The following is a 20020-nucleotide window of genomic DNA, read 5'->3' on the forward strand; positions in this document are numbered from 1 at the left end:
GATGTAAATGGTACTGAAGAGGGCAGATTTCATTAGAAGTCTCATGATACAAATGCTAGTCAAATCTTGAGGTTTCACACATGAGGTCTCCTTTTTCATATGGAACTCCTACTGGGGTTACTTCTGTGAGTCTGGTTAGCTGGATCAGGATATATGAGTCTTAAGATGTGGTTTTGGAGAAAACATGCTGGTTTGAGAGCACCAGAATCTTTTTCGAGTTAGTATCATTTGAGTTAGTATCTGTCATTTCATGTGATTGGAAGAGTTTTAGGGACAGTTTCTCTACTGTAGTCTTGATCTACTAAGAAAAACACAGCTGATGGGAATGTAAAAAAGACAGTTAGTTGTGGGGAAGCTGCTTTAAAATACAACAGTTGGCAATAGTCAAGCAAGGGCTATCTGTCAGCAAGGGTAGCTAGAGAGCCATGCATTCAGACTGCAAGTTTTCACGTGTCCTTGTATCTGTGAGTATATGGGTTTGTGGAACATTCTAAACCAGAAAAATGTGGGTGGTGTCTTCTGCCATTGTGCAGTCTGTCACAAAGGAAGTGGAGCAGGACAGGGAATCAGTTCATTACTTTAAACTGGAATGTTAGTGTGTATTGAATTAGGAGTATAATTTTGAAATTAATTTTATTTCTTATGTTTTTGGATAAACTTGAAATACATAACATTGTTCCTTCGAGAGACTGAGGGTTCAAACTGTTATCAGAAATATAGTGTTCAAGAACTGGCAGTGTTTCTGGTAGTTTTGCAACATCATGCTGATGACTCATGGTCAGATTTCCATACAAACCTTTTGTGGGAAGATCCTACTAATCTGTAAATTGTAAGTAGTAGAACAGATATCTCTGGATTTTAATAAGACTTTTGACAATGTCCCACATCATATGGAATTTTTCTATGGTGTACAGATGCTATACATGCCCCTATATCTCAGTGCCAGGGGTGTGGACAGAAAAAAGCTTGGCATCCATACTACCTACTTTTTGAAATATGCAAAGAAAGCAAGCAAGGAAGAAAGATATCAACACATGCCACTATAACGGGGAAAATATATATTCTTCTGCCTCCTTCCTCCCTCAGCTCAGAAATATGTTTACTGCCTAGGGATCATATATCGATGTATTTTTTTAATTGCCATTGATTTTGCATCTCCAGCTTTAGACTTTCAAAGTGGCTGAGCACCCACAACTCCAAGTGAAGTGCGGAGGACATACAGGTTCTCTAGACTCAAGAGGGCTCAAATTACATACTGAAACTCAGAAGCTGCTATTGAAAATTTAAGACCCAGATGTGCAACAGCAAAAGGGTGGTTACCTTTGAGTCTGAATAGACCTTTCCATTTCCTTTGTTTTCATAATTCTCTTATTTGTTCTACAAACCCTGTTTTTACTTTTTCCACACATTCCAGTGTTTTCTTCATTATTTCCCTTTAAACTCTCCACATGCCATGTTCTCTCTCTGCCGCTGTTTTAGTCCTCTCACTTCTCATCCTTGGAGATAATATAACAATTAATACAAGATAAAAATCTAGACAGAATCTGTTTACAAGGCTTATCTTTTCTGCTGCGAACCAAGCAGCAGAATTGGGGGCCGCAGGTGGGGCCTGGGGGATCAGGGCCCCTCTGTGAGGGAGCTAGAGACAGGCACAGAGAGGGGAGTGAGTGGGGCAGCCAGGAGAGGCTGAAATGTGGGACCCCAGTAACCCCTCCCATATTGCCCTCAGATCTGCCAGACAGGGAGCCATGACTAGCCCCGACTGGGAGGTTCCCAGCAGCCCCTGAGCCAGGGAGAGGCTTGTCCAGTCTGGTCCTGAGGCAAGGCCCTATGTGAGTTGTGCACAGTCTGGAAAAAGGCAGCCCCACCTCACAGCAGGCCAGAGCATCTGAGGTTCCGAGGAGGAGGGGGTTATCTTTTCTCAGTTTCTCTCCTTTTCAGTCAACTCTTCGCTATGGAGGGGCATGAGCAGACACGGCTGCAGTAATCTGTGTGATGCCATAGCCCCCCACCCCCTTCCTTTCTGAGGCTATCAAACCAAGGAGCTAAGTTTCACCATTCCCAGGAGAGACTGTTACTATTGTGTTTGTTTGTATATGCCAGGGGTCGGCAACCTTTGGCTCCTGGCCCATCAGGGTAAGCTGCTGATGGGCTGGGATGGTTTGTTTACCTGGAGCGACCACAGGCATGGCTGCTCGCAGCTCCCACTGTCCACAGTTCGCACCCATTGGCCAGGAATGGCGAACCACAGCCAGTGGGAGTTGCGAGCAGCCATGCCTGTGGACAATCCAGATAAATGTACTGTCCCAGCGTTCCAGTGGCTTACCCTGATGGTCCAGGAGCCAAAGGTTGCCAACACCTGGTATATGCACATACACAGTAAATAGTTCAGTATGCTTCCCATCCAGATGTAGGCAATAGTGTAACGAGCGCTTCAGTATATTTTAAGATCTTTCAACTGCTTAATATATTTTGAAATCTGCTAACAAGTTTTCTCCTAATTTCAGGCTGACTGTGAGATTTGATTCTGTGTTTTGTGTGTGTGCCCTTTTTAACAGTATAGTTAAGGACAAAGCTGCTACCCCAGTCAGGGTTATAATATGCATTGGGAATATATTTAGTAGCCAGGCAGGAGCACTCCAGCTCACAGATAGATCTGATGAGGTTACTAGCAGCAACTGAAGGGGAGGTACTGTGATGACAGGGTGAAGTGATTTGGAAGCTAAAAGAGCTTCCAAATCACCTTACCCTGTCATCACAGTACCTCCAGAGTCTCCAGAGTTCAGCCTCAGTCCCTGGGTCTCTGAAGCAGCTGTAAGGTCCCTCAAGAGGGACGGTAATTGGGTTGCAGCCTTAAACCCAATCCCAGAGTGTCCTGGGGACCCAGCAGACAACGCCCTGCTGGTGTAACCTTGCTAGGTAGATCAGAGGTAAGGAAGTTCCCTGGAGTTATGAGTGTCCCGCCCCTTTCCACAGAGTTTAAACATAGAAGTTTCTGGTTATCAGGGAATAAGGTACAGATTATCAAGGGGTGCGAAATACAGTTTAGCGGGTGGCGTAAGGAATACATAATCTGCAATCTCCCCGATTGGAGGTAAAAGGTTAACGGGTCACAGTACAGACATTGAGATATGGAGGTATGTTGTTCATATAATGGCTATGTTCAGGTGTGGAGTATAATGAGTGGATACAATGATGAGGATGGATTTACCCTCATTTGGTGGGATTTAATGTTCAGTGAGTTTATGGTTCCTAACACAGGAACCAATCCCTGCAACAAACCCCGTTGCCAACTCTGTCCCCATATCTACTCTAGTGACACCATCAGAGGACCCAACCACATCAGCCACACCATCAGGGGCTCATTCACCTGCACATCTACTAAGATGATATATTCCATCATGTGCCAGCAATACCCCTCTGCCATGTACATTGGCCAAACCAGATAGTCTCTACATAAAAGAATAAATCAGACATCAGGAATGGTAACATACAAAAGCCAGTAGGAGAACACTTCAATTTCCCTGGACACTCAATAACAGATTTAAAAGTAGCCATCCTTCAACAAAAAAACTTCAAAAACAGACTTCAAAGAGAAGCTGCAGAGATACAATTCATTTGCAAACTTAATACCGTTAATTTGGGCTTCAACAGGGACTGGGAGTCACTGGCTCACTACAAAAGCAATTTTCCCTCTTTGGGTATTGACACCTCCTCATCAATTATTGGGAGTGGACCAAATCCACCCTGACTGAATTGGCCTTGTCAACACTGGTTCTCCACTTGTAAGGTAACTTCTTTCTCTTCATGTGCCAGTATATTTATGCCTGTATCTATAATTTTCACTCCATGCATCTAAAGAAGTGGCTTTTTTACCCACAAAAGCTTATGCGCAAATAAATCTATTAGTCTTTAACGTGCCACTGGACTCCTCATTGTTTTAATAAAGATATGGAAGCTGCAGGATGTACATTATACATATACATTATACTGGAGCCGGTATCTCAAAAGAGCTTTGTTTGTATGAAGTGCCACCTGATAGAGCTGATGGAAGAAAAGATCCGAGGCTTGGCGATGCAGGTGGAAACTATGGTTGAGTTTCAAAGGGGATTCGAGCAGATGATGCAGCAAAGGCAAGAGGAAGCTGAAGGGAAAAGTCAAGACTTGCATATGCAAGCTGGACTGAAGATCTCTTGAGGGGAGATTGCTGAGTGAGCAAAGTGGTGAGTGAAAGCATGTGACTACGAGAACCAGGAAGAGACCAGCTAGTGAAGGAGAAATAGAGCTCAGGACTAGGTTTGCTGAGTTAGGAAATGAAGAAGGAGTGTAGCAGGCCATAACTTAAGGCGGAAGGGCAGGGAAGAAGAGAAGATGGGCCAGTCCTATAAAAAGAGGGGAAGAGCCAATGAAGATACAGAGAGTTCGAAGCCCCAGGAGGATACAGGATAACTTGCAGAAGATTGCATGAGAGAATCAAAGACAAGAGGATATGCATCCAGAAAGGACATGAAGAGAATCACACTATCACCAGGAAAAGGAGGGTCTAAATGATTGGTGACTCCCAACTTAAGAAGGACATGCCTGTCACCAGAGCTGATCCGGAGAACAGAAGGGTGTGCTATCTATTAGGAGCTAAGATATGGGATGTGGACCTGAGGCTGATCAGAAGCCTAACAGGACCAGGAATGAATCCACTTATTGTCCTTCACATGGGAAAAAATGATACTGATAGATGCTTGAATTCATCAAGGGAGACTATTGAAGACTGGGGAAGACACTTAAAGAAAGGGAGGCTCAGGTCATCTTCAGTGGGATACTACTTGTCCCTAGAGGAGGAGAGCAAAGGCAAGACAAGATTGTGTCACGCAGTGGTGCTATAAGGAAGGTTTGGTATGTTTGACCACTGGGAGGCATTCAGGGACAGAGGACTGTTCTCATGTGATGGACTCCACCAGAGTAGGGAGGAAATTAGACTTCTTGGCACAACTGATTAAAAGAGGTTCTGATCTGGATATGAATAGAGACCTCTATAATGATTTTAATTAAATAAATATGACTGGCAATTTTGTGATTCTGGGAGACTTTAAGTTCCCATATATAGATTGGAGGACAAGTACTACTAATAATAGTAGGAGCCAGATTTTCCTGGATGTGATAGCTGATTAATTTCTTCAACAAATAGCTGCTAAACTAAAAAGAGGTGACGTCATTTTATACTTGGTATTTGTGAGTATCAAGGACCTCATAGAAGAAGTGGTTGTAGAGGACAGCAACCTTTGTTTGAGTAATCATAGAATAATAGAAGATTAGTGTTGGAAGAGACCTCAGGAGGCATCTAGACAACCCCCTGCTCGAAACAGGACCAAACCCAACTACATCATCCCAGCCAGGGCTCTGTGAAGCTGGACCTTAAAAACCTCTAAGGTTGGAGATTCCACCACCTCCCGAGATAACCCATTCCAGTGCTTCACCACCCTCATTGTGAAATAAATAGTTTTTCCTAATATCCAACCTAGATCTCCTCTGCTGCAACTTGAGACCATTACTCCTTGTTCTGTCATCGGCCTGCATCCTGAGCCAAGGGGAAAAATTCATAGGGAAGAGTTGCAGATCAAGCTCGATGAGAAAGCAACTCAAAGAGGGGACTAAGAGAAAGCAGAAAGCCTACAAGGAATAGAAAATGGGATGGATCAGCAGGGACACCTTGGAGGTCAGAAAGTGTAGGGGTAAAGTGAGAACTGCCAAAAGCCAAACAGAGTTGGATCTTGCAAAACGAATTAAAACTAATTGCAAAATACTATAAAGACATACAAATAAGAAAAAAGCAAGGAAAGAAATGGAACTACTAAACACTGAGAATGGGGTACAGAATAAAGATCATCTAAAGATGGTCCAACACCTAAACAAATACTTAAGTCAGTTTTTAATTAGGATAATAGAGAATTTAGGAGTAATGGCAAGATAGAAAATGGGAAGAAGGATATAGAGGTAGAAATTATTCACATTTTGAGTTGGAAGTCAAACTCAAACAGGAATAAATTGGGGGACACAAATCAACTAGTGTGTATATGTAGGAGGATCTTGAGCTGAGAACGGCAGTTGCATCCTTTGTCCATTTTCTAGACTACCTTTTCATTATTAAAATATTGTAGATATTTCGCCATCTCACGTCATGTCAGAACATTTGTCTACTCTTTCCTGTCTCATACATCCAATACATCCCTTGATGTTAGATTTCATAGTGCTGAATCACACCTCCCAGGTACTTTGTAGACATACGGTGTGTTTCACAAAGGAAGTGAAGGAGGGCAGGGACTCTGTTCCTTACTTTTAATTTGGCTACAGGTTTGCATATTGAAAGACTTGCATTATTTAAAATAATGTTCTGGGTTTTTTTTACTTTTTCAGAGGCGCTTGAGACGCAGAATGGTAGGTTTGCTTTGATTTTTGAGTTTAGTGTTAATCAGACTGATCGCAAATTATTGGTTGGCTGTTGGTATCACAATCATTCCGTCAAGAGACTCAGGGTTCAAGCCAGTGTAGATGAGCTGTCTGTTGCAGTGGGTGGCTGGGAGATGGGCATTTGTAACCACGAGTTAGTGGAGAGTGAGCTGGGTCTCCAGTTTTGCGCGAGCCCAGGGCCCTTGCTCTGTTTAATCCTGGAAAGCAAGCTTCTGAGCTGTTACTAGATCTGGCTGATGGGTCAGGTGTGGTGTGTAGGAAAGGGGACGAATGAGAAAACTGGCATCTGTCACTGGTGAGTTCTTCAAGGAGATCTCCTTGAGTGAGGGAAGGTAAGAAGTGTTCATCCAATTTCTAACTGAAATCACACTCTTCTTTTGCAGGTGAACTCTGTAGATTAAAGGGTAATCTTTCTGTAAGATTTCTCAGCTGTTTTTTTCCCCCTATCGAAGACTGTTGTTCAATAAAAGCACCTAATTCTTCATTTCATTGATTCCCCTCAATCCACGGCGAGATTGTTACCCATCGGATTGCTTTTCAACCCCAAAATGGAACCACTGAGGGCTCTTGCTCATAGAAAGTTATTTAACTAGCCTAGAATATTTGTACATATTTTCTCTCTGGCCTCAAATTGAAGGACATATTTTAAGTATCCTTTTCCACATACACAATAATAAAGCCGTGCCTCCTCGTCCATTAACTTTCAGTGTGTTCAGGAGGGGAGCATAAGATAGTTATGGTGCTTATTTTTTGAGGATTAAACCTGTTTCCTTATCTGGTGTGTGTTATTAATTATGGAAATCATTTGAAGAAGATACATACATTATCTCTTTTATATGCTGTACACCTCTATGGAACAGGAACTCTACGAATTTCAACAAATACTTTGTTTCGTGTTCTCAGCCACACTGTAGCTTCTTCATACTGCTCTTGCTACACAAATTCCCTCCCACGGGGAAAAAATAAATAAATAAAGGATGGGAGTTCTAGGGGAATGCCCTTGCAGTGGGGAAACATTCTGTGTGTTGAGCCAGTCTATATGTCTCCATTTGCCCCTTCTTCTTCCCCAGTGTGAGGGGTTTGGCAAGGAAAAAGGGTCGTGGCTCGGGATTCATATAACCTGCCTTCTGGAATACCCCTGGGATCTGTTGGTATCGAGAACTGGTTTATCGCATCCCTCAAGATGCTGTAGCCCAAAAGGCGGGGAAATCTGTCTGAAGAGCCGGCTCAAAATAGGAGGGAAAGATGAAAGCAGAACCTTTCATCGCTCCTCCTCCCCACTCCTATCCTGAGCGTCCTTGGGCGTTTTTTAGCCACTACTCCAGATCTCTCTAATAACCTTCAGGCCGGTGATTAGGGCACTCTGGTGAGTGGTGGGAAATCCAAGTTGAAATCCGTGATCCACCTCAGGCAGAGGGGAACTAACGGGGCCTCCCACCTCCTCGGTGAGTGGCGTAAGAAGAGGCCCTGGTTTAGAGGCGGCTTGTGTGCATATGTAGGAGGATCTTGAGCTGAGAACGGCAGTTGCATCCTTTGTCCATTTCTGAAGAAATGAACAACACTGTTGCGACTGACCTTTTCTGCATTTCCTCGCATTTTCATGTAAGCTCTTTGCACATCTCCAAGGTGGGATGGAGCCTCTTTGTGAATGCTGAAATATTGATTTTCTTTCTCAGGGCAACTGGAAGAAAAGAATAGTAAGTACTGATGAGATTGTCCAGTCGCTTCTCCGGCCCCCAACAAATGATATGAAATACATCTACGTATAAATATATAACAAGAACAAAACTAAGAAAAAACCCTCTGTAATGGAAGAAAATTATGATTTGTTTGTCAAACTTTGTCCTTTCTGAGCTGAAACACGAATTTTTACTGGCTAGGGAATCACATTTTTTGTTATACTTTCCCTTGATTTTGCAGCCCCACCCTCAGAGAGTGTGGGTCTGGTTTTCAGAGTTGTTGAGCACTCCTAACTCCCAATTCACTCAACAGGAGAGACAGGATATCTGGACATATAAGGTCACAAAAATACGCTCTTAAAATCAGGGGCCTCTCTTACAAATTCAACTTCAAGACGTGCAACAGCAAAAGGGAACTCCGCTTAGACTCTGAACAGACCTTTCCCTTTTCCTTCATTTTCCTTTTTCTATTATTTATTCTGGAAAAAAAAAAACATGTTTCAATTTTCTCTCACATTCTTATGTTTTCTCCATCTTTCCCCTTTAATCTTCTTACCAATGTGCCATGGTCTCATTCTTCCCGTTGCTGTCTGAGTCCTCCCATTTCTCTTCAATCGAGCCACTATAGAGATGAATACAATATAAAATTTGTGATAGAATCAGTTTTCTAGACTACCTTTTCATTATTAAAATATTGTAGATATATCGCCCTCTCACGTCATGTCAGAACATTTGTCTACTCTTTCCTGTCTCATACATCCAATACATCCCTTGACGTTGGATTTCACAGTGCTGAATCACACCTCCCACGCACTTTGTAGACATACGGTGTGTTTCACAAAGGAAGTGAAGGAGGGCAGGGACTCTGTTCCTTACTTTTAATTTGGCTACAGGTTTGCATATTGAAAGACTTGCGTTATTTTGAAAAAATGTTCTGGTTTTTTTTTTTTTTTTACTTTTTCAGAGGCGCTTGAGACGCAGAATGGTAGGTTTGCTTTGATTTTTGAGTTTAGTGTTAATCAGACTGATCGCAAATTATTGGTTGGTTGTTGGTATCACAATCATTCCGTCAAGAGACTCAGGGTTCAAGCCAGTGTAGATGAGCTGTCTGTTGCAGTGGGTGGCTGGGAGATGGGCATTTGTAACCACGAGTTAGTGGAGAGTGAGCTGGGTCTCCAGTTTTGCGCGAGCCCAGGGCCCTTGCTCTGTTTAATCCTGGAAAGCAAGCTTCTGAGCTGTTACTAGATCTGGCTGATGGGTCAGGTGTGGTGTGTAGGAAAGGGGACGAATGAGAAAACTGGCATCTGTCACTGGTGAGTTCTTCAAGGAGATCTCCTTGAGTGAGGGAAGGTAAGAAGTGTTCATCCAATTTCTAACTGAAATCACACTCTTCTTTTGCAGGTGAACTCTGTAGATTAAAGGGTAATCTTTCTGTAAGATTTCTCAGCTGTTTTTTTCCCCCTATCGAAGACTGTTGTTCAATAAAAGCACCTAATTCTTCATTTCATTGATTCCCCTCAATCCACGGCGAGATTGTTACCCATCGGATTGCTTTTCAACCCCAAAATGGAACCACTGAGGGCTCTTGCTCATAGAAAGTTATTTAACTAGCCTAGAATATTTGTACATATTTTCTCTCTGGCCTCAAATTGAAGGACATATTTTAAGTATCCTTTTCCACATACACAATAATAAAGCCGTGCCTCCTCGTCCATTAACTTTCAGTGTGTTCAGGAGGGGAGCATAAGATAGTTATGGTGCTTATTTTTTGAGGATTAAACCTGTTTCCTTATCTGGTGTGTGTTATTAATTATGGAAATCATTTGAAGAAGATACATACATTATCTCTTTTATATGCTGTACACCTCTATGGAACAGGAACTCTACGAATTTCAACAAATACTTTGTTTCGTGTTCTCAGCCACACTGTAGCTTCTTCATACTGCTCTTGCTACACAAATTCCCTCCCACGGGGAAAAAAATAAATAAATAAAGGATGGGAGTTCTAGGGGAATGCCCTTGCAGTGGGGAAACATTCTGTGTGTTGAGCCAGTCTATATGTCTCCATTTGCCCCTTCTTCTTCCCCAGTGTGAGGGGTTTGGCAAGGAAAAAGGGTCGTGGCTCGGGATTCATATAACCTGCCTTCTGGAATACCCCTGGGATCTGTTGGTATCGAGAACTGGTTTATCGCATCCCTCAAGATGCTGTAGCCCAAAAGGCGGGGAAATCTGTCTGAAGAGCCGGCTCAAAATAGGAGGGAAAGATGAAAGCAGAACCTTTCATCGCTCCTCCTCCCCACTCCTATCCTGAGCGTCCTTGGGCGTTTTTTAGCCACTACTCCAGATCTCTCTAATAACCTTCAGGCCGGTGATTAGGGCACTCTGGTGAGTGGTGGGAAATCCAAGTTGAAATCCGTGATCCACCTCAGGCAGAGGGGAACTAACGGGGCCTCCCACCTCCTCGGTGAGTGGCGTAAGAAGAGGCCCTGGTTTAGAGGCGGCTTGTGTGCATATGTAGGAGGATCTTGAGCTGAGAACGGCAGTTGCATCCTTTGTCCATTTCTGAAGAAATGAACAACACTGTTGCGACTGACCTTTTCTGCATTTCCTCGCATTTTCATGTAAGCTCTTTGCACATCTCCAAGGTGGGATGGAGCCTCTTTGTGAATGCTGAAATATTGATTTTCTTTCTCAGGGCAACTGGAAGAAAAGAATAGTAAGTACTGATGAGATTGTCCAGTCGCTTCTCCGGCCCCCAACAAATGATATGAAATACATCTACGTATAAATATATAACAAGAACAAAACTAAGAAAAAACCCTCTGTAATGGAAGAAAATTATGATTTGTTTGTCAAACTTTGTCCTTTCTGAGCTGAAACACGAATTTTTACTGGCTAGGGAATCACATTTTTTGTTATACTTTCCCTTGATTTTGCAGCCCCACCCTCAGAGAGTGTGGGTCTGGTTTTCAGAGTTGTTGAGCACTCCTAACTCCCAATTCACTCAACAGGAGAGACAGGATATCTGGACATATAAGGTCACAAAAATACGCTCTTAAAATCAGGGGCCTCTCTTACAAATTCAACTTCAAGATGTGCAACAGCAAAAGGGAACTCCGCTTAGACTCTGAACAGACCTTTCCCTTTTCCTTCATTTTCCTTTTTCTATTATTTATTCTGGAAAAAAAAAACATGTTTCAATTTTCTCTCACATTCTTATGTTTTCTCCATCTTTCCCCTTTAGTCTTCTTACCAATGTGCCATGGTCTCATTCTTCCCGTTGCTGTCTGAGTCCTCCCATTTCTCTTCAATCGAGCCACTATAGAGATGAATACAATATAAAATTTGTGATAGAATCAGTTTTCTAGACTACCTTTTCATTATTAAAATATTGTAGATATATCGCCCTCTCACGTCATGTCAGAACATTTGTCTACTCTTTCCTGTCTCATACATCCAATACATCCCTTGACGTTGGATTTCACAGTGCTGAATCACACCTCCCACGCACTTTGTAGACATACGGTGTGTTTCACAAAGGAAGTGAAGGAGGGCAGGGACTCTGTTCCTTACTTTTAATTTGGCTACAGGTTTGCATATTGAAAGACTTGCGTTATTTTGAAAAAATGTTCTGGTTTTTTTTTTTTTTTACTTTTTCAGAGGCGCTTGAGACGCAGAATGGTAGGTTTGCTTTGATTTTTGAGTTTAGTGTTAATCAGACTGATCGCAAATTATTGGTTGGTTGTTGGTATCACAATCATTCCGTCAAGAGACTCAGGGTTCAAGCCAGTGTAGATGAGCTGTCTGTTGCAGTGGGTGGCTGGGAGATGGGCATTTGTAACCACGAGTTAGTGGAGAGTGAGCTGGGTCTCCAGTTTTGCGCGAGCCCAGGGCCCTTGCTCTGTTTAATCCTGGAAAGCAAGCTTCTGAGCTGTTACTAGATCTGGCTGATGGGTCAGGTGTGGTGTGTAGGAAAGGGGACGAATGAGGAAAACTGGCATCTGTCACTGGTGAGTTCTTCAAGGAGATCTCCTTGAGTGAGGGAAGGTAAGAAGTGTTCATCCAATTTCTAACTGAAATCACACTCTTCTTTTGCAGGTGAACTCTGTAGATTAAAGGGTAATCTTTCTGTAAGATTTCTCAGCTGTTTTTTCCCCCCTATCGAAGACTGTTGTTCAATAAAAGCACCTAATTCTTCATTTCATTGATTCCCCTCAATCCATGGCGAGATTGTTACCCATCGGATTGCTTTTCAACCCCAAAATGGAACCACTGAGGGCTCTTGCTCATAGAAAGTTATTTAACTAGCCTAGAATATTTGTACATATTTTCTCTCTGGCCTCAAATTGAAGGACATATTTTAAGTATCCTTTTCCACATACACAATAATAAAGCCGTGCCTCCTCGTCCATTAACTTTCAGTGTGTTCAGGAGGGGAGCATAAGATAGTTATGGTGCTTATTTTTTGAGGATTAAACCTGTTTCCTTATCTGGTGTGTGTTATTAATTATGGAAATCATTTGAAGAAGATACATACATTATCTCTTTTATATGCTGTACACCTCTATGGAACAGGAACTCTACGAATTTCAACAAATACTTTGTTTCGTGTTCTCAGCCACACTGTAGCTTCTTCATACTGCTCTTGCTACACAAATTCCCTCCCACGGGGAAAAAAAATAAATAAATAAAGGATGGGAGTTCTAGGGGAATGCCCTTGCAGTGGGGAAACATTCTGTGTGTTGAGCCAGTCTATATGTCTCCATTTGCCCCTTCTTCTTCCCCAGTGTGAGGGGTTTGGCAAGGAAAAAGGGTCGTGGCTCGGGATTCATATAACCTGCCTTCTGGAATACCCCTGGGATCTGTTGGTATCGAGAACTGGTTTATCGCATCCCTCAAGATGCTGTAGCCCAAAAGGCGGGGAAATCTGTCTGAAGAGCCGGCTCAAAATAGGAGGGAAAGATGAAAGCAGAACCTTTCATCGCTCCTCCTCCCCACTCCTATCCTGAGCGTCCTTGGGCGTTTTTTAGCCACTACTCCAGATCTCTCTAATAACCTTCAGGCCGGTGATTAGGGCACTCTGGTGAGTGGTGGGAAATCCAAGTTGAAATCCGTGATCCACCTCAGGCAGAGGGGAACTAACGGGGCCTCCCACCTCCTCGGTGAGTGGCGTAAGAAGAGGCCCTGGTTTAGAGGCGGCTTGTGTGCATATGTAGGAGGATCTTGAGCTGAGAACGGCAGTTGCATCCTTTGTCCATTTCTGAAGAAATGAACAACACTGTTGCGACTGACCTTTTCTGCATTTCCTCGCATTTTCATGTAAGCTCTTTGCACATCTCCAAGGTGGGATGGAGCCTCTTTGTGAATGCTGAAATATTGATTTTCTTTCTCAGGGCAACTGGAAGAAAAGAATAGTAAGTACTGATGAGATTGTCCAGTCGCTTCTCCGGCCCCCAACAAATGATATGAAATACATCTACGTATAAATATATAACAAGAACAAAACTAAGAAAAAACCCTCTGTAATGGAAGAAAATTATGATTTGTTTGTCAAACTTTGTCCTTTCTGAGCTGAAACACGAATTTTTACTGGCTAGGGAATCACATTTTTTGTTATACTTTCCCTTGATTTTGCAGCCCCACCCTCAGAGAGTGTGGGTCTGGTTTTCAGAGTTGTTGAGCACTCCTAACTCCCAATTCACTCAACAGGAGAGACAGGATATCTGGACATATAAGGTCACAAAAATACGCTCTTAAAATCAGGGGCCTCTCTTACAAATTCAACTTCAAGATGTGCAACAGCAAAAGGGAACTCCGCTTAGACTCTGAACAGACCTTTCCCTTTTCCTTCATTTTCCTTTTTCTATTATTTATTCTGGAAAAAAAAAACATGTTTCAATTTTCTCTCACATTCTTATGTTTTCTCCATCTTTCCCCTTTAGTCTTCTTACCAATGTGCCATGGTCTCATTCTTCCCGTTGCTGTCTGAGTCCTCCCATTTCTCTTCAATCGAGCCACTATAGAGATGAATACAATATAAAATTTGTGATAGAATCAGTTTTCTAGACTACCTTTTCATTATTAAAATATTGTAGATATATCGCCCTCTCACGTCATGTCAGAACATTTGTCTACTCTTTCCTGTCTCATACATCCAATACATCCCTTGACGTTGGATTTCACAGTGCTGAATCACACCTCCCACGCACTTTGTAGACATACGGTGTGTTTCACAAAGGAAGTGAAGGAGGGCAGGGACTCTGTTCCTTACTTTTAATTTGGCTACAGGTTTGCATATTGAAAGACTTGCGTTATTTTGAAAAAATGTTCTGGTTTTTTTTTTTTTTTTTACTTTTTCAGAGGCGCTTGAGACGCAGAAATGGTAGGTTTGCTTTGATTTTTGAGTTTAGTGTTAATCAGACTGATCGCAAATTATTGGTTGGTTGTTGGTATCACAATCATTCCGTCAAGAGACTCAGGGTTCAAGCCAGTGTAGATGAGCTGTCTGTTGCAGTGGGTGGCTGGGAGATGGGCATTTGTAACCACGAGTTAGTGGAGAGTGAGCTGGGTCTCCAGTTTTGCGCGAGCCCAGGGCCCTTGCTCTGTTTAATCCTGGAAAGCAAGCTTCTGAGCTGTTACTAGATCTGGCTGATGGGTCAGGTGTGGTGTGTAGGAAAGGGGACGAATGAGAAAACTGGCATCTGTCACTGGTGAGTTCTTCAAGGAGATCTCCTTGAGTGAGGGAAGGTAAGAAGTGTTCATCCAATTTCTAACTGAAATCACACTCTTCTTTTGCAGGTGAACTCTGTAGATTAAAGGGTAATCTTTCTGTAAGATTTCTCAGCTGTTTTTTTCCCCCTATCGAAGACTGTTGTTCAATAAAAGCACCTAATTCTTCATTTCATTGATTCCCCTCAATCCACGGCGAGATTGTTACCCATCGGATTGCTTTTCAACCCCAAAATGGAACCACTGAGGGCTCTTGCTCATAGAAAGTTATTTAACTAGCCTAGAATATTTGTACATATTTTCTCTCTGGCCTCAAATTGAAGGACATATTTTAAGTATCCTTTTCCACATACACAATAATAAAGCCGTGCCTCCTCGTCCATTAACTTTCAGTGTGTTCAGGAGGGGAGCATAAGATAGTTATGGTGCTTATTTTTTGAGGATTAAACCTGTTTCCTTATCTGGTGTGTGTTATTAATTATGGAAATCATTTGAAGAAGATACATACATTATCTCTTTTATATGCTGTACACCTCTATGGAACAGGAACTCTACGAATTTCAACAAATACTTTGTTTCGTGTTCTCAGCCACACTGTAGCTTCTTCATACTGCTCTTGCTACACAAATTCCCTCCCACGGGGAAAAAATAAATAAATAAAGGATGGGAGTTCTAGGGGAATGCCCTTGCAGTGGGGAAACATTCTGTGTGTTGAGCCAGTCTATATGTCTCCATTTGCCCCTTCTTCTTCCCCAGTGTGAGGGGTTTGGCAAGGAAAAAGGGTCGTGGCTCGGGATTCATATAACCTGCCTTCTGGAATACCCCTGGGATCTGTTGGTATCGAGAACTGGTTTATCGCATCCCTCAAGATGCTGTAGCCCAAAAGGCGGGGAAATCTGTCTGAAGAGCCGGCTCAAAATAGGAGGGAAAGATGAAAGCAGAACCTTTCATCGCTCCTCCTCCCCACTCCTATCCTGAGCGTCCTTGGGCGTTTTTTTAGCCACTACTCCAGATCTCTCTAATAACCTTCAGGCCGGTGATTAGGGCACTCTGGTGAGTGGTGGGAAATCCAAGTTGAAATCCGTGATCCACCTCAGGCAGAGGGGAACTAACGGGGCCTCCCACCTCCTCGGTGAGTGGCGTAAGAAGAGGCCCTGGTTTAGAGGCGGCTTGTGTGCATATGTAGGAGGATCTTGAGCTGAGAACGGCAGTTGCATCCTTTGTCCATTTCTGAAGAAATGAACAACACTGTTGCGACTGACCTTTTCTGCATTTCCTCGCATTTTCATGTAAGCTCTTTGCACATCTCCAAGGTGGGATGGAGCCTCTTTGTGAATGCTGAAATATTGATTTTCTTTCTCAGGGCAACTGGAAGAAAAGAATAGTAAGTACTGATGAGATTGTCCAGTCGCTTCTCCGGCCCCCAACAAATGATATGAAATACATCTACGTATAAATATATAACAAGAACAAAACTAAGAAAAAACCCTCTGTAATGGAAGAAAATTATGATTTGTTTGTCAAACTTTGTCCTTTCTGAGCTGAAACACGAATTTTTACTGGCTAGGGAATCACATTTTTTGTTATACTTTCCCTTGATTTTGCAGCCCCACCCTCAGAGAGTGTGGGTCTGGTTTTCAGAGTTGTTGAGCACTCCTAACTCCCAATTCACTCAACAGGAGAGACAGGATATCTGGACATATAAGGTCACAAAAATACGCTCTTAAAATCAGGGGCCTCTCTTACAAATTCAACTTCAAGACGTGCAACAGCAAAAGGGAACTCCGCTTAGACTCTGAACAGACCTTTCCCTTTTCCTTCATTTTCCTTTTTCTATTATTTATTCTGGAAAAAAAAAAACATGTTTCAATTTTCTCTCACATTCTTATGTTTTCTCCATCTTTCCCCTTTAATCTTCTTACCAATGTGCCATGGTCTCATTCTTCCCGTTGCTGTCTGAGTCCTCCCATTTCTCTTCAATCGAGCCACTATAGAGATGAATACAATATAAAATTTGTGATAGAATCAGTTTTCTAGACTACCTTTTCATTATTAAAATATTGTAGATATATCGCCCTCTCACGTCATGTCAGAACATTTGTCTACTCTTTCCTGTCTCATACATCCAATACATCCCTTGACGTTGGATTTCACAGTGCTGAATCACACCTCCCACGCACTTTGTAGACATACGGTGTGTTTCACAAAGGAAGTGAAGGAGGGCAGGGACTCTGTTCCTTACTTTTAATTTGGCTACAGGTTTGCATATTGAAAGACTTGCGTTATTTTGAAAAAATGTTCTGGTTTTTTTTTTTTTTTTACTTTTTCAGAGGCGCTTGAGACGCAGAATGGTAGGTTTGCTTTGATTTTTGAGTTTAGTGTTAATCAGACTGATCGCAAATTATTGGTTGGTTGTTGGTATCACAATCATTCCGTCAAGAGACTCAGGGTTCAAGCCAGTGTAGATGAGCTGTCTGTTGCAGTGGGTGGCTGGGAGATGGGCATTTGTAACCACGAGTTAGTGGAGAGTGAGCTGGGTCTCCAGTTTTGCGCGAGCCCAGGGCCCTTGCTCTGTTTAATCCTGGAAAGCAAGCTTCTGAGCTGTTACTAGATCTGGCTGATGGGTCAGGTGTGGTGTGTAGGAAAGGGGACGAATGAGAAAACTGGCATCTGTCACTGGTGAGTTCTTCAAGGAGATCTCCTTGAGTGAGGGAAGGTAAGAAGTGTTCATCCAATTTCTAACTGAAATCACACTCTTCTTTTGCAGGTGAACTCTGTAGATTAAAGGGTAATCTTTCTGTAAGATTTCTCAGCTGTTTTTTTCCCCCTATCGAAGACTGTTGTTCAATAAAAGCACCTAATTCTTCATTTCATTGATTCCCCTCAATCCACGGCGAGATTGTTACCCATCGGATTGCTTTTCAACCCCAAAATGGAACCACTGAGGGCTCTTGCTCATAGAAAGTTATTTAACTAGCCTAGAATATTTGTACATATTTTCTCTCTGGCCTCAAATTGAAGGACATATTTTAAGTATCCTTTTCCACATACACAATAATAAAGCCGTGCCTCCTCGTCCATTAACTTTCAGTGTGTTCAGGAGGGGAGCATAAGATAGTTATGGTGCTTATTTTTTGAGGATTAAACCTGTTTCCTTATCTGGTGTGTGTTATTAATTATGGAAATCATTTGAAGAAGATACATACATTATCTCTTTTATATGCTGTACACCTCTATGGAACAGGAACTCTACGAATTTCAACAAATACTTTGTTTCGTGTTCTCAGCCACACTGTAGCTTCTTCATACTGCTCTTGCTACACAAATTCCCTCCCACGGGGAAAAAAATAAATAAATAAAGGATGGGAGTTCTAGGGGAATGCCCTTGCAGTGGGGAAACATTCTGTGTGTTGAGCCAGTCTATATGTCTCCATTTGCCCCTTCTTCTTCCCCAGTGTGAGGGGTTTGGCAAGGAAAAAGGGTCGTGGCTCGGGATTCATATAACCTGCCTTCTGGAATACCCCTGGGATCTGTTGGTATCGAGAACTGGTTTATCGCATCCCTCAAGATGCTGTAGCCCAAAAGGCGGGGAAATCTGTCTGAAGAGCCGGCTCAAAATAGGAGGGAAAGATGAAAGCAGAACCTTTCATCGCTCCTCCTCCCCACTCCTATCCTGAGCGTCCTTGGGCGTTTTTTAGCCACTACTCCAGATCTCTCTAATAACCTTCAGGCCGGTGATTAGGGCACTCTGGTGAGTGGTGGGAAATCCAAGTTGAAATCCGTGATCCACCTCAGGCAGAGGGGAACTAACGGGGGCTCCCACCTCCTCGGTGAGTGGCGTAAGAAGAGGCCCTGGTTTAGAGGCGGCTTGTGTGCATATGTAGGAGGATCTTGAGCTGAGAACGGCAGTTGCATCCTTTGTCCATTTCTGAAGAAATGAACAACACTGTTGCGACTGACCTTTTCTGCATTTCCTCGCATTTTCATGTAAGCTCTTTGCACATCTCCAAGGTGGGATGGAGCCTCTTTGTGAATGCTGAAATATTGATTTTCTTTCTCAGGGCAACTGGAAGAAAAGAATAGTAAGTACTGATGAGATTGTCCAGTCGCTTCTCCGGCCCCCAACAAATGATATGAAATACATCTACGTATAAATATATAACAAGAACAAAACTAAGAAAAAACCCTCTGTAATGGAAGAAAATTATGATTTGTTTGTCAAACTTTGTCCTTTCTGAGCTGAAACACGAATTTTTACTGGCTAGGGAATCACATTTTTTGTTATACTTTCCCTTGATTTTGCAGCCCCACCCTCAGAGAGTGTGGGTCTGGTTTTCAGAGTTGTTGAGCACTCCTAACTCCCAATTCACTCAACAGGAGAGACAGGATATCTGGACATATAAGGTCACAAAAATACGCTCTTAAATCAGGGGCCTCTCTTACAAATTCAACTTCAAGATGTGCAACAGCAAAAGGGAACTCCGCTTAGACTCTGAACAGACCTTTCCCTTTTCCTTCATTTTCCTTTTTCTATTATTATTCTGGAAAAAAAAAACATGTTTCAATTTTCTCTCACATTCTTATGTTTTCTCCATCTTTCCCCTTTAGTCTTCTTACCAATGTGCCATGGTCTCATTCTTCCCGTTGCTGTCTGAGTCCTCCCATTTCTCTTCAATCGAGCCACTATAGAGATGAATACAATATAAAATTTGTGATAGAATCAGTTTTCTAGACTACCTTTTCATTATTAAAATATTGTAGATATATCGCCCTCTCACGTCATGTCAGAACATTTGTCTACTCTTTCCTGTCTCATACATCCAATACATCCCTTGACGTTGGATTTCACAGTGCTGAATCACACCTCCCACGCACTTTGTAGACATACGGTGTGTTTCACAAAGGAAGTGAAGGAGGGCAGGGACTCTGTTCCTTACTTTTAATTTGGCTACAGGTTTGCATATTGAAAGACTTGCGTTATTTTGAAAAAATGTTCTGGTTTTTTTTTTTTTTTACTTTTTCAGAGGCGCTTGAGACGCAGAGTGGTAGGTTTGCTTTGATTTTTGAGTTTAGTGTTAATCAGACTGATCGCAAATTATTGGTTGGTTGTTGGTATCACAATCATTCCGTCAAGAGACTCAGGGTTCAAG

The 20020-nt window shown here is 42.5% G+C and overlaps 1 protein-coding gene across 1 annotated transcript in view; it reads left to right on the forward strand.

Moving 5' to 3' along the window:
- Nucleotides 1–2273: 2273 nt before the first annotated feature.
- Nucleotides 2274–20020, forward strand: part of LOC122463695 (butyrophilin subfamily 3 member A1-like) — a 30041-nt gene continuing 12294 nt past the window's right edge. The window contains exons 1-14 of the mRNA XM_043534876.1: nt 2274–2379; nt 6409–6429; nt 6846–6866; nt 8139–8159; nt 9106–9126; nt 9543–9563; nt 10837–10857; nt 11802–11822; nt 12240–12260; nt 13535–13555; nt 17201–17221; nt 17638–17658; nt 18932–18952; nt 19895–19915. Of these exons, the coding sequence (XP_043390811.1) occupies nt 2274–2379; nt 6409–6429; nt 6846–6866; nt 8139–8159; nt 9106–9126; nt 9543–9563; nt 10837–10857; nt 11802–11822; nt 12240–12260; nt 13535–13555; nt 17201–17221; nt 17638–17658; nt 18932–18952; nt 19895–19915 (379 nt within the window). The remainder of the gene's footprint in view (nt 2380–6408; nt 6430–6845; nt 6867–8138; nt 8160–9105; nt 9127–9542; nt 9564–10836; nt 10858–11801; nt 11823–12239; nt 12261–13534; nt 13556–17200; nt 17222–17637; nt 17659–18931; nt 18953–19894; nt 19916–20020) is intronic.

Source organism: Chelonia mydas, chromosome 23, assembly GCF_015237465.2.
Source record: "Chelonia mydas isolate rCheMyd1 chromosome 23, rCheMyd1.pri.v2, whole genome shotgun sequence".
Lineage (NCBI taxonomy): Eukaryota > Metazoa > Chordata > Testudines > Cheloniidae > Chelonia > Chelonia mydas.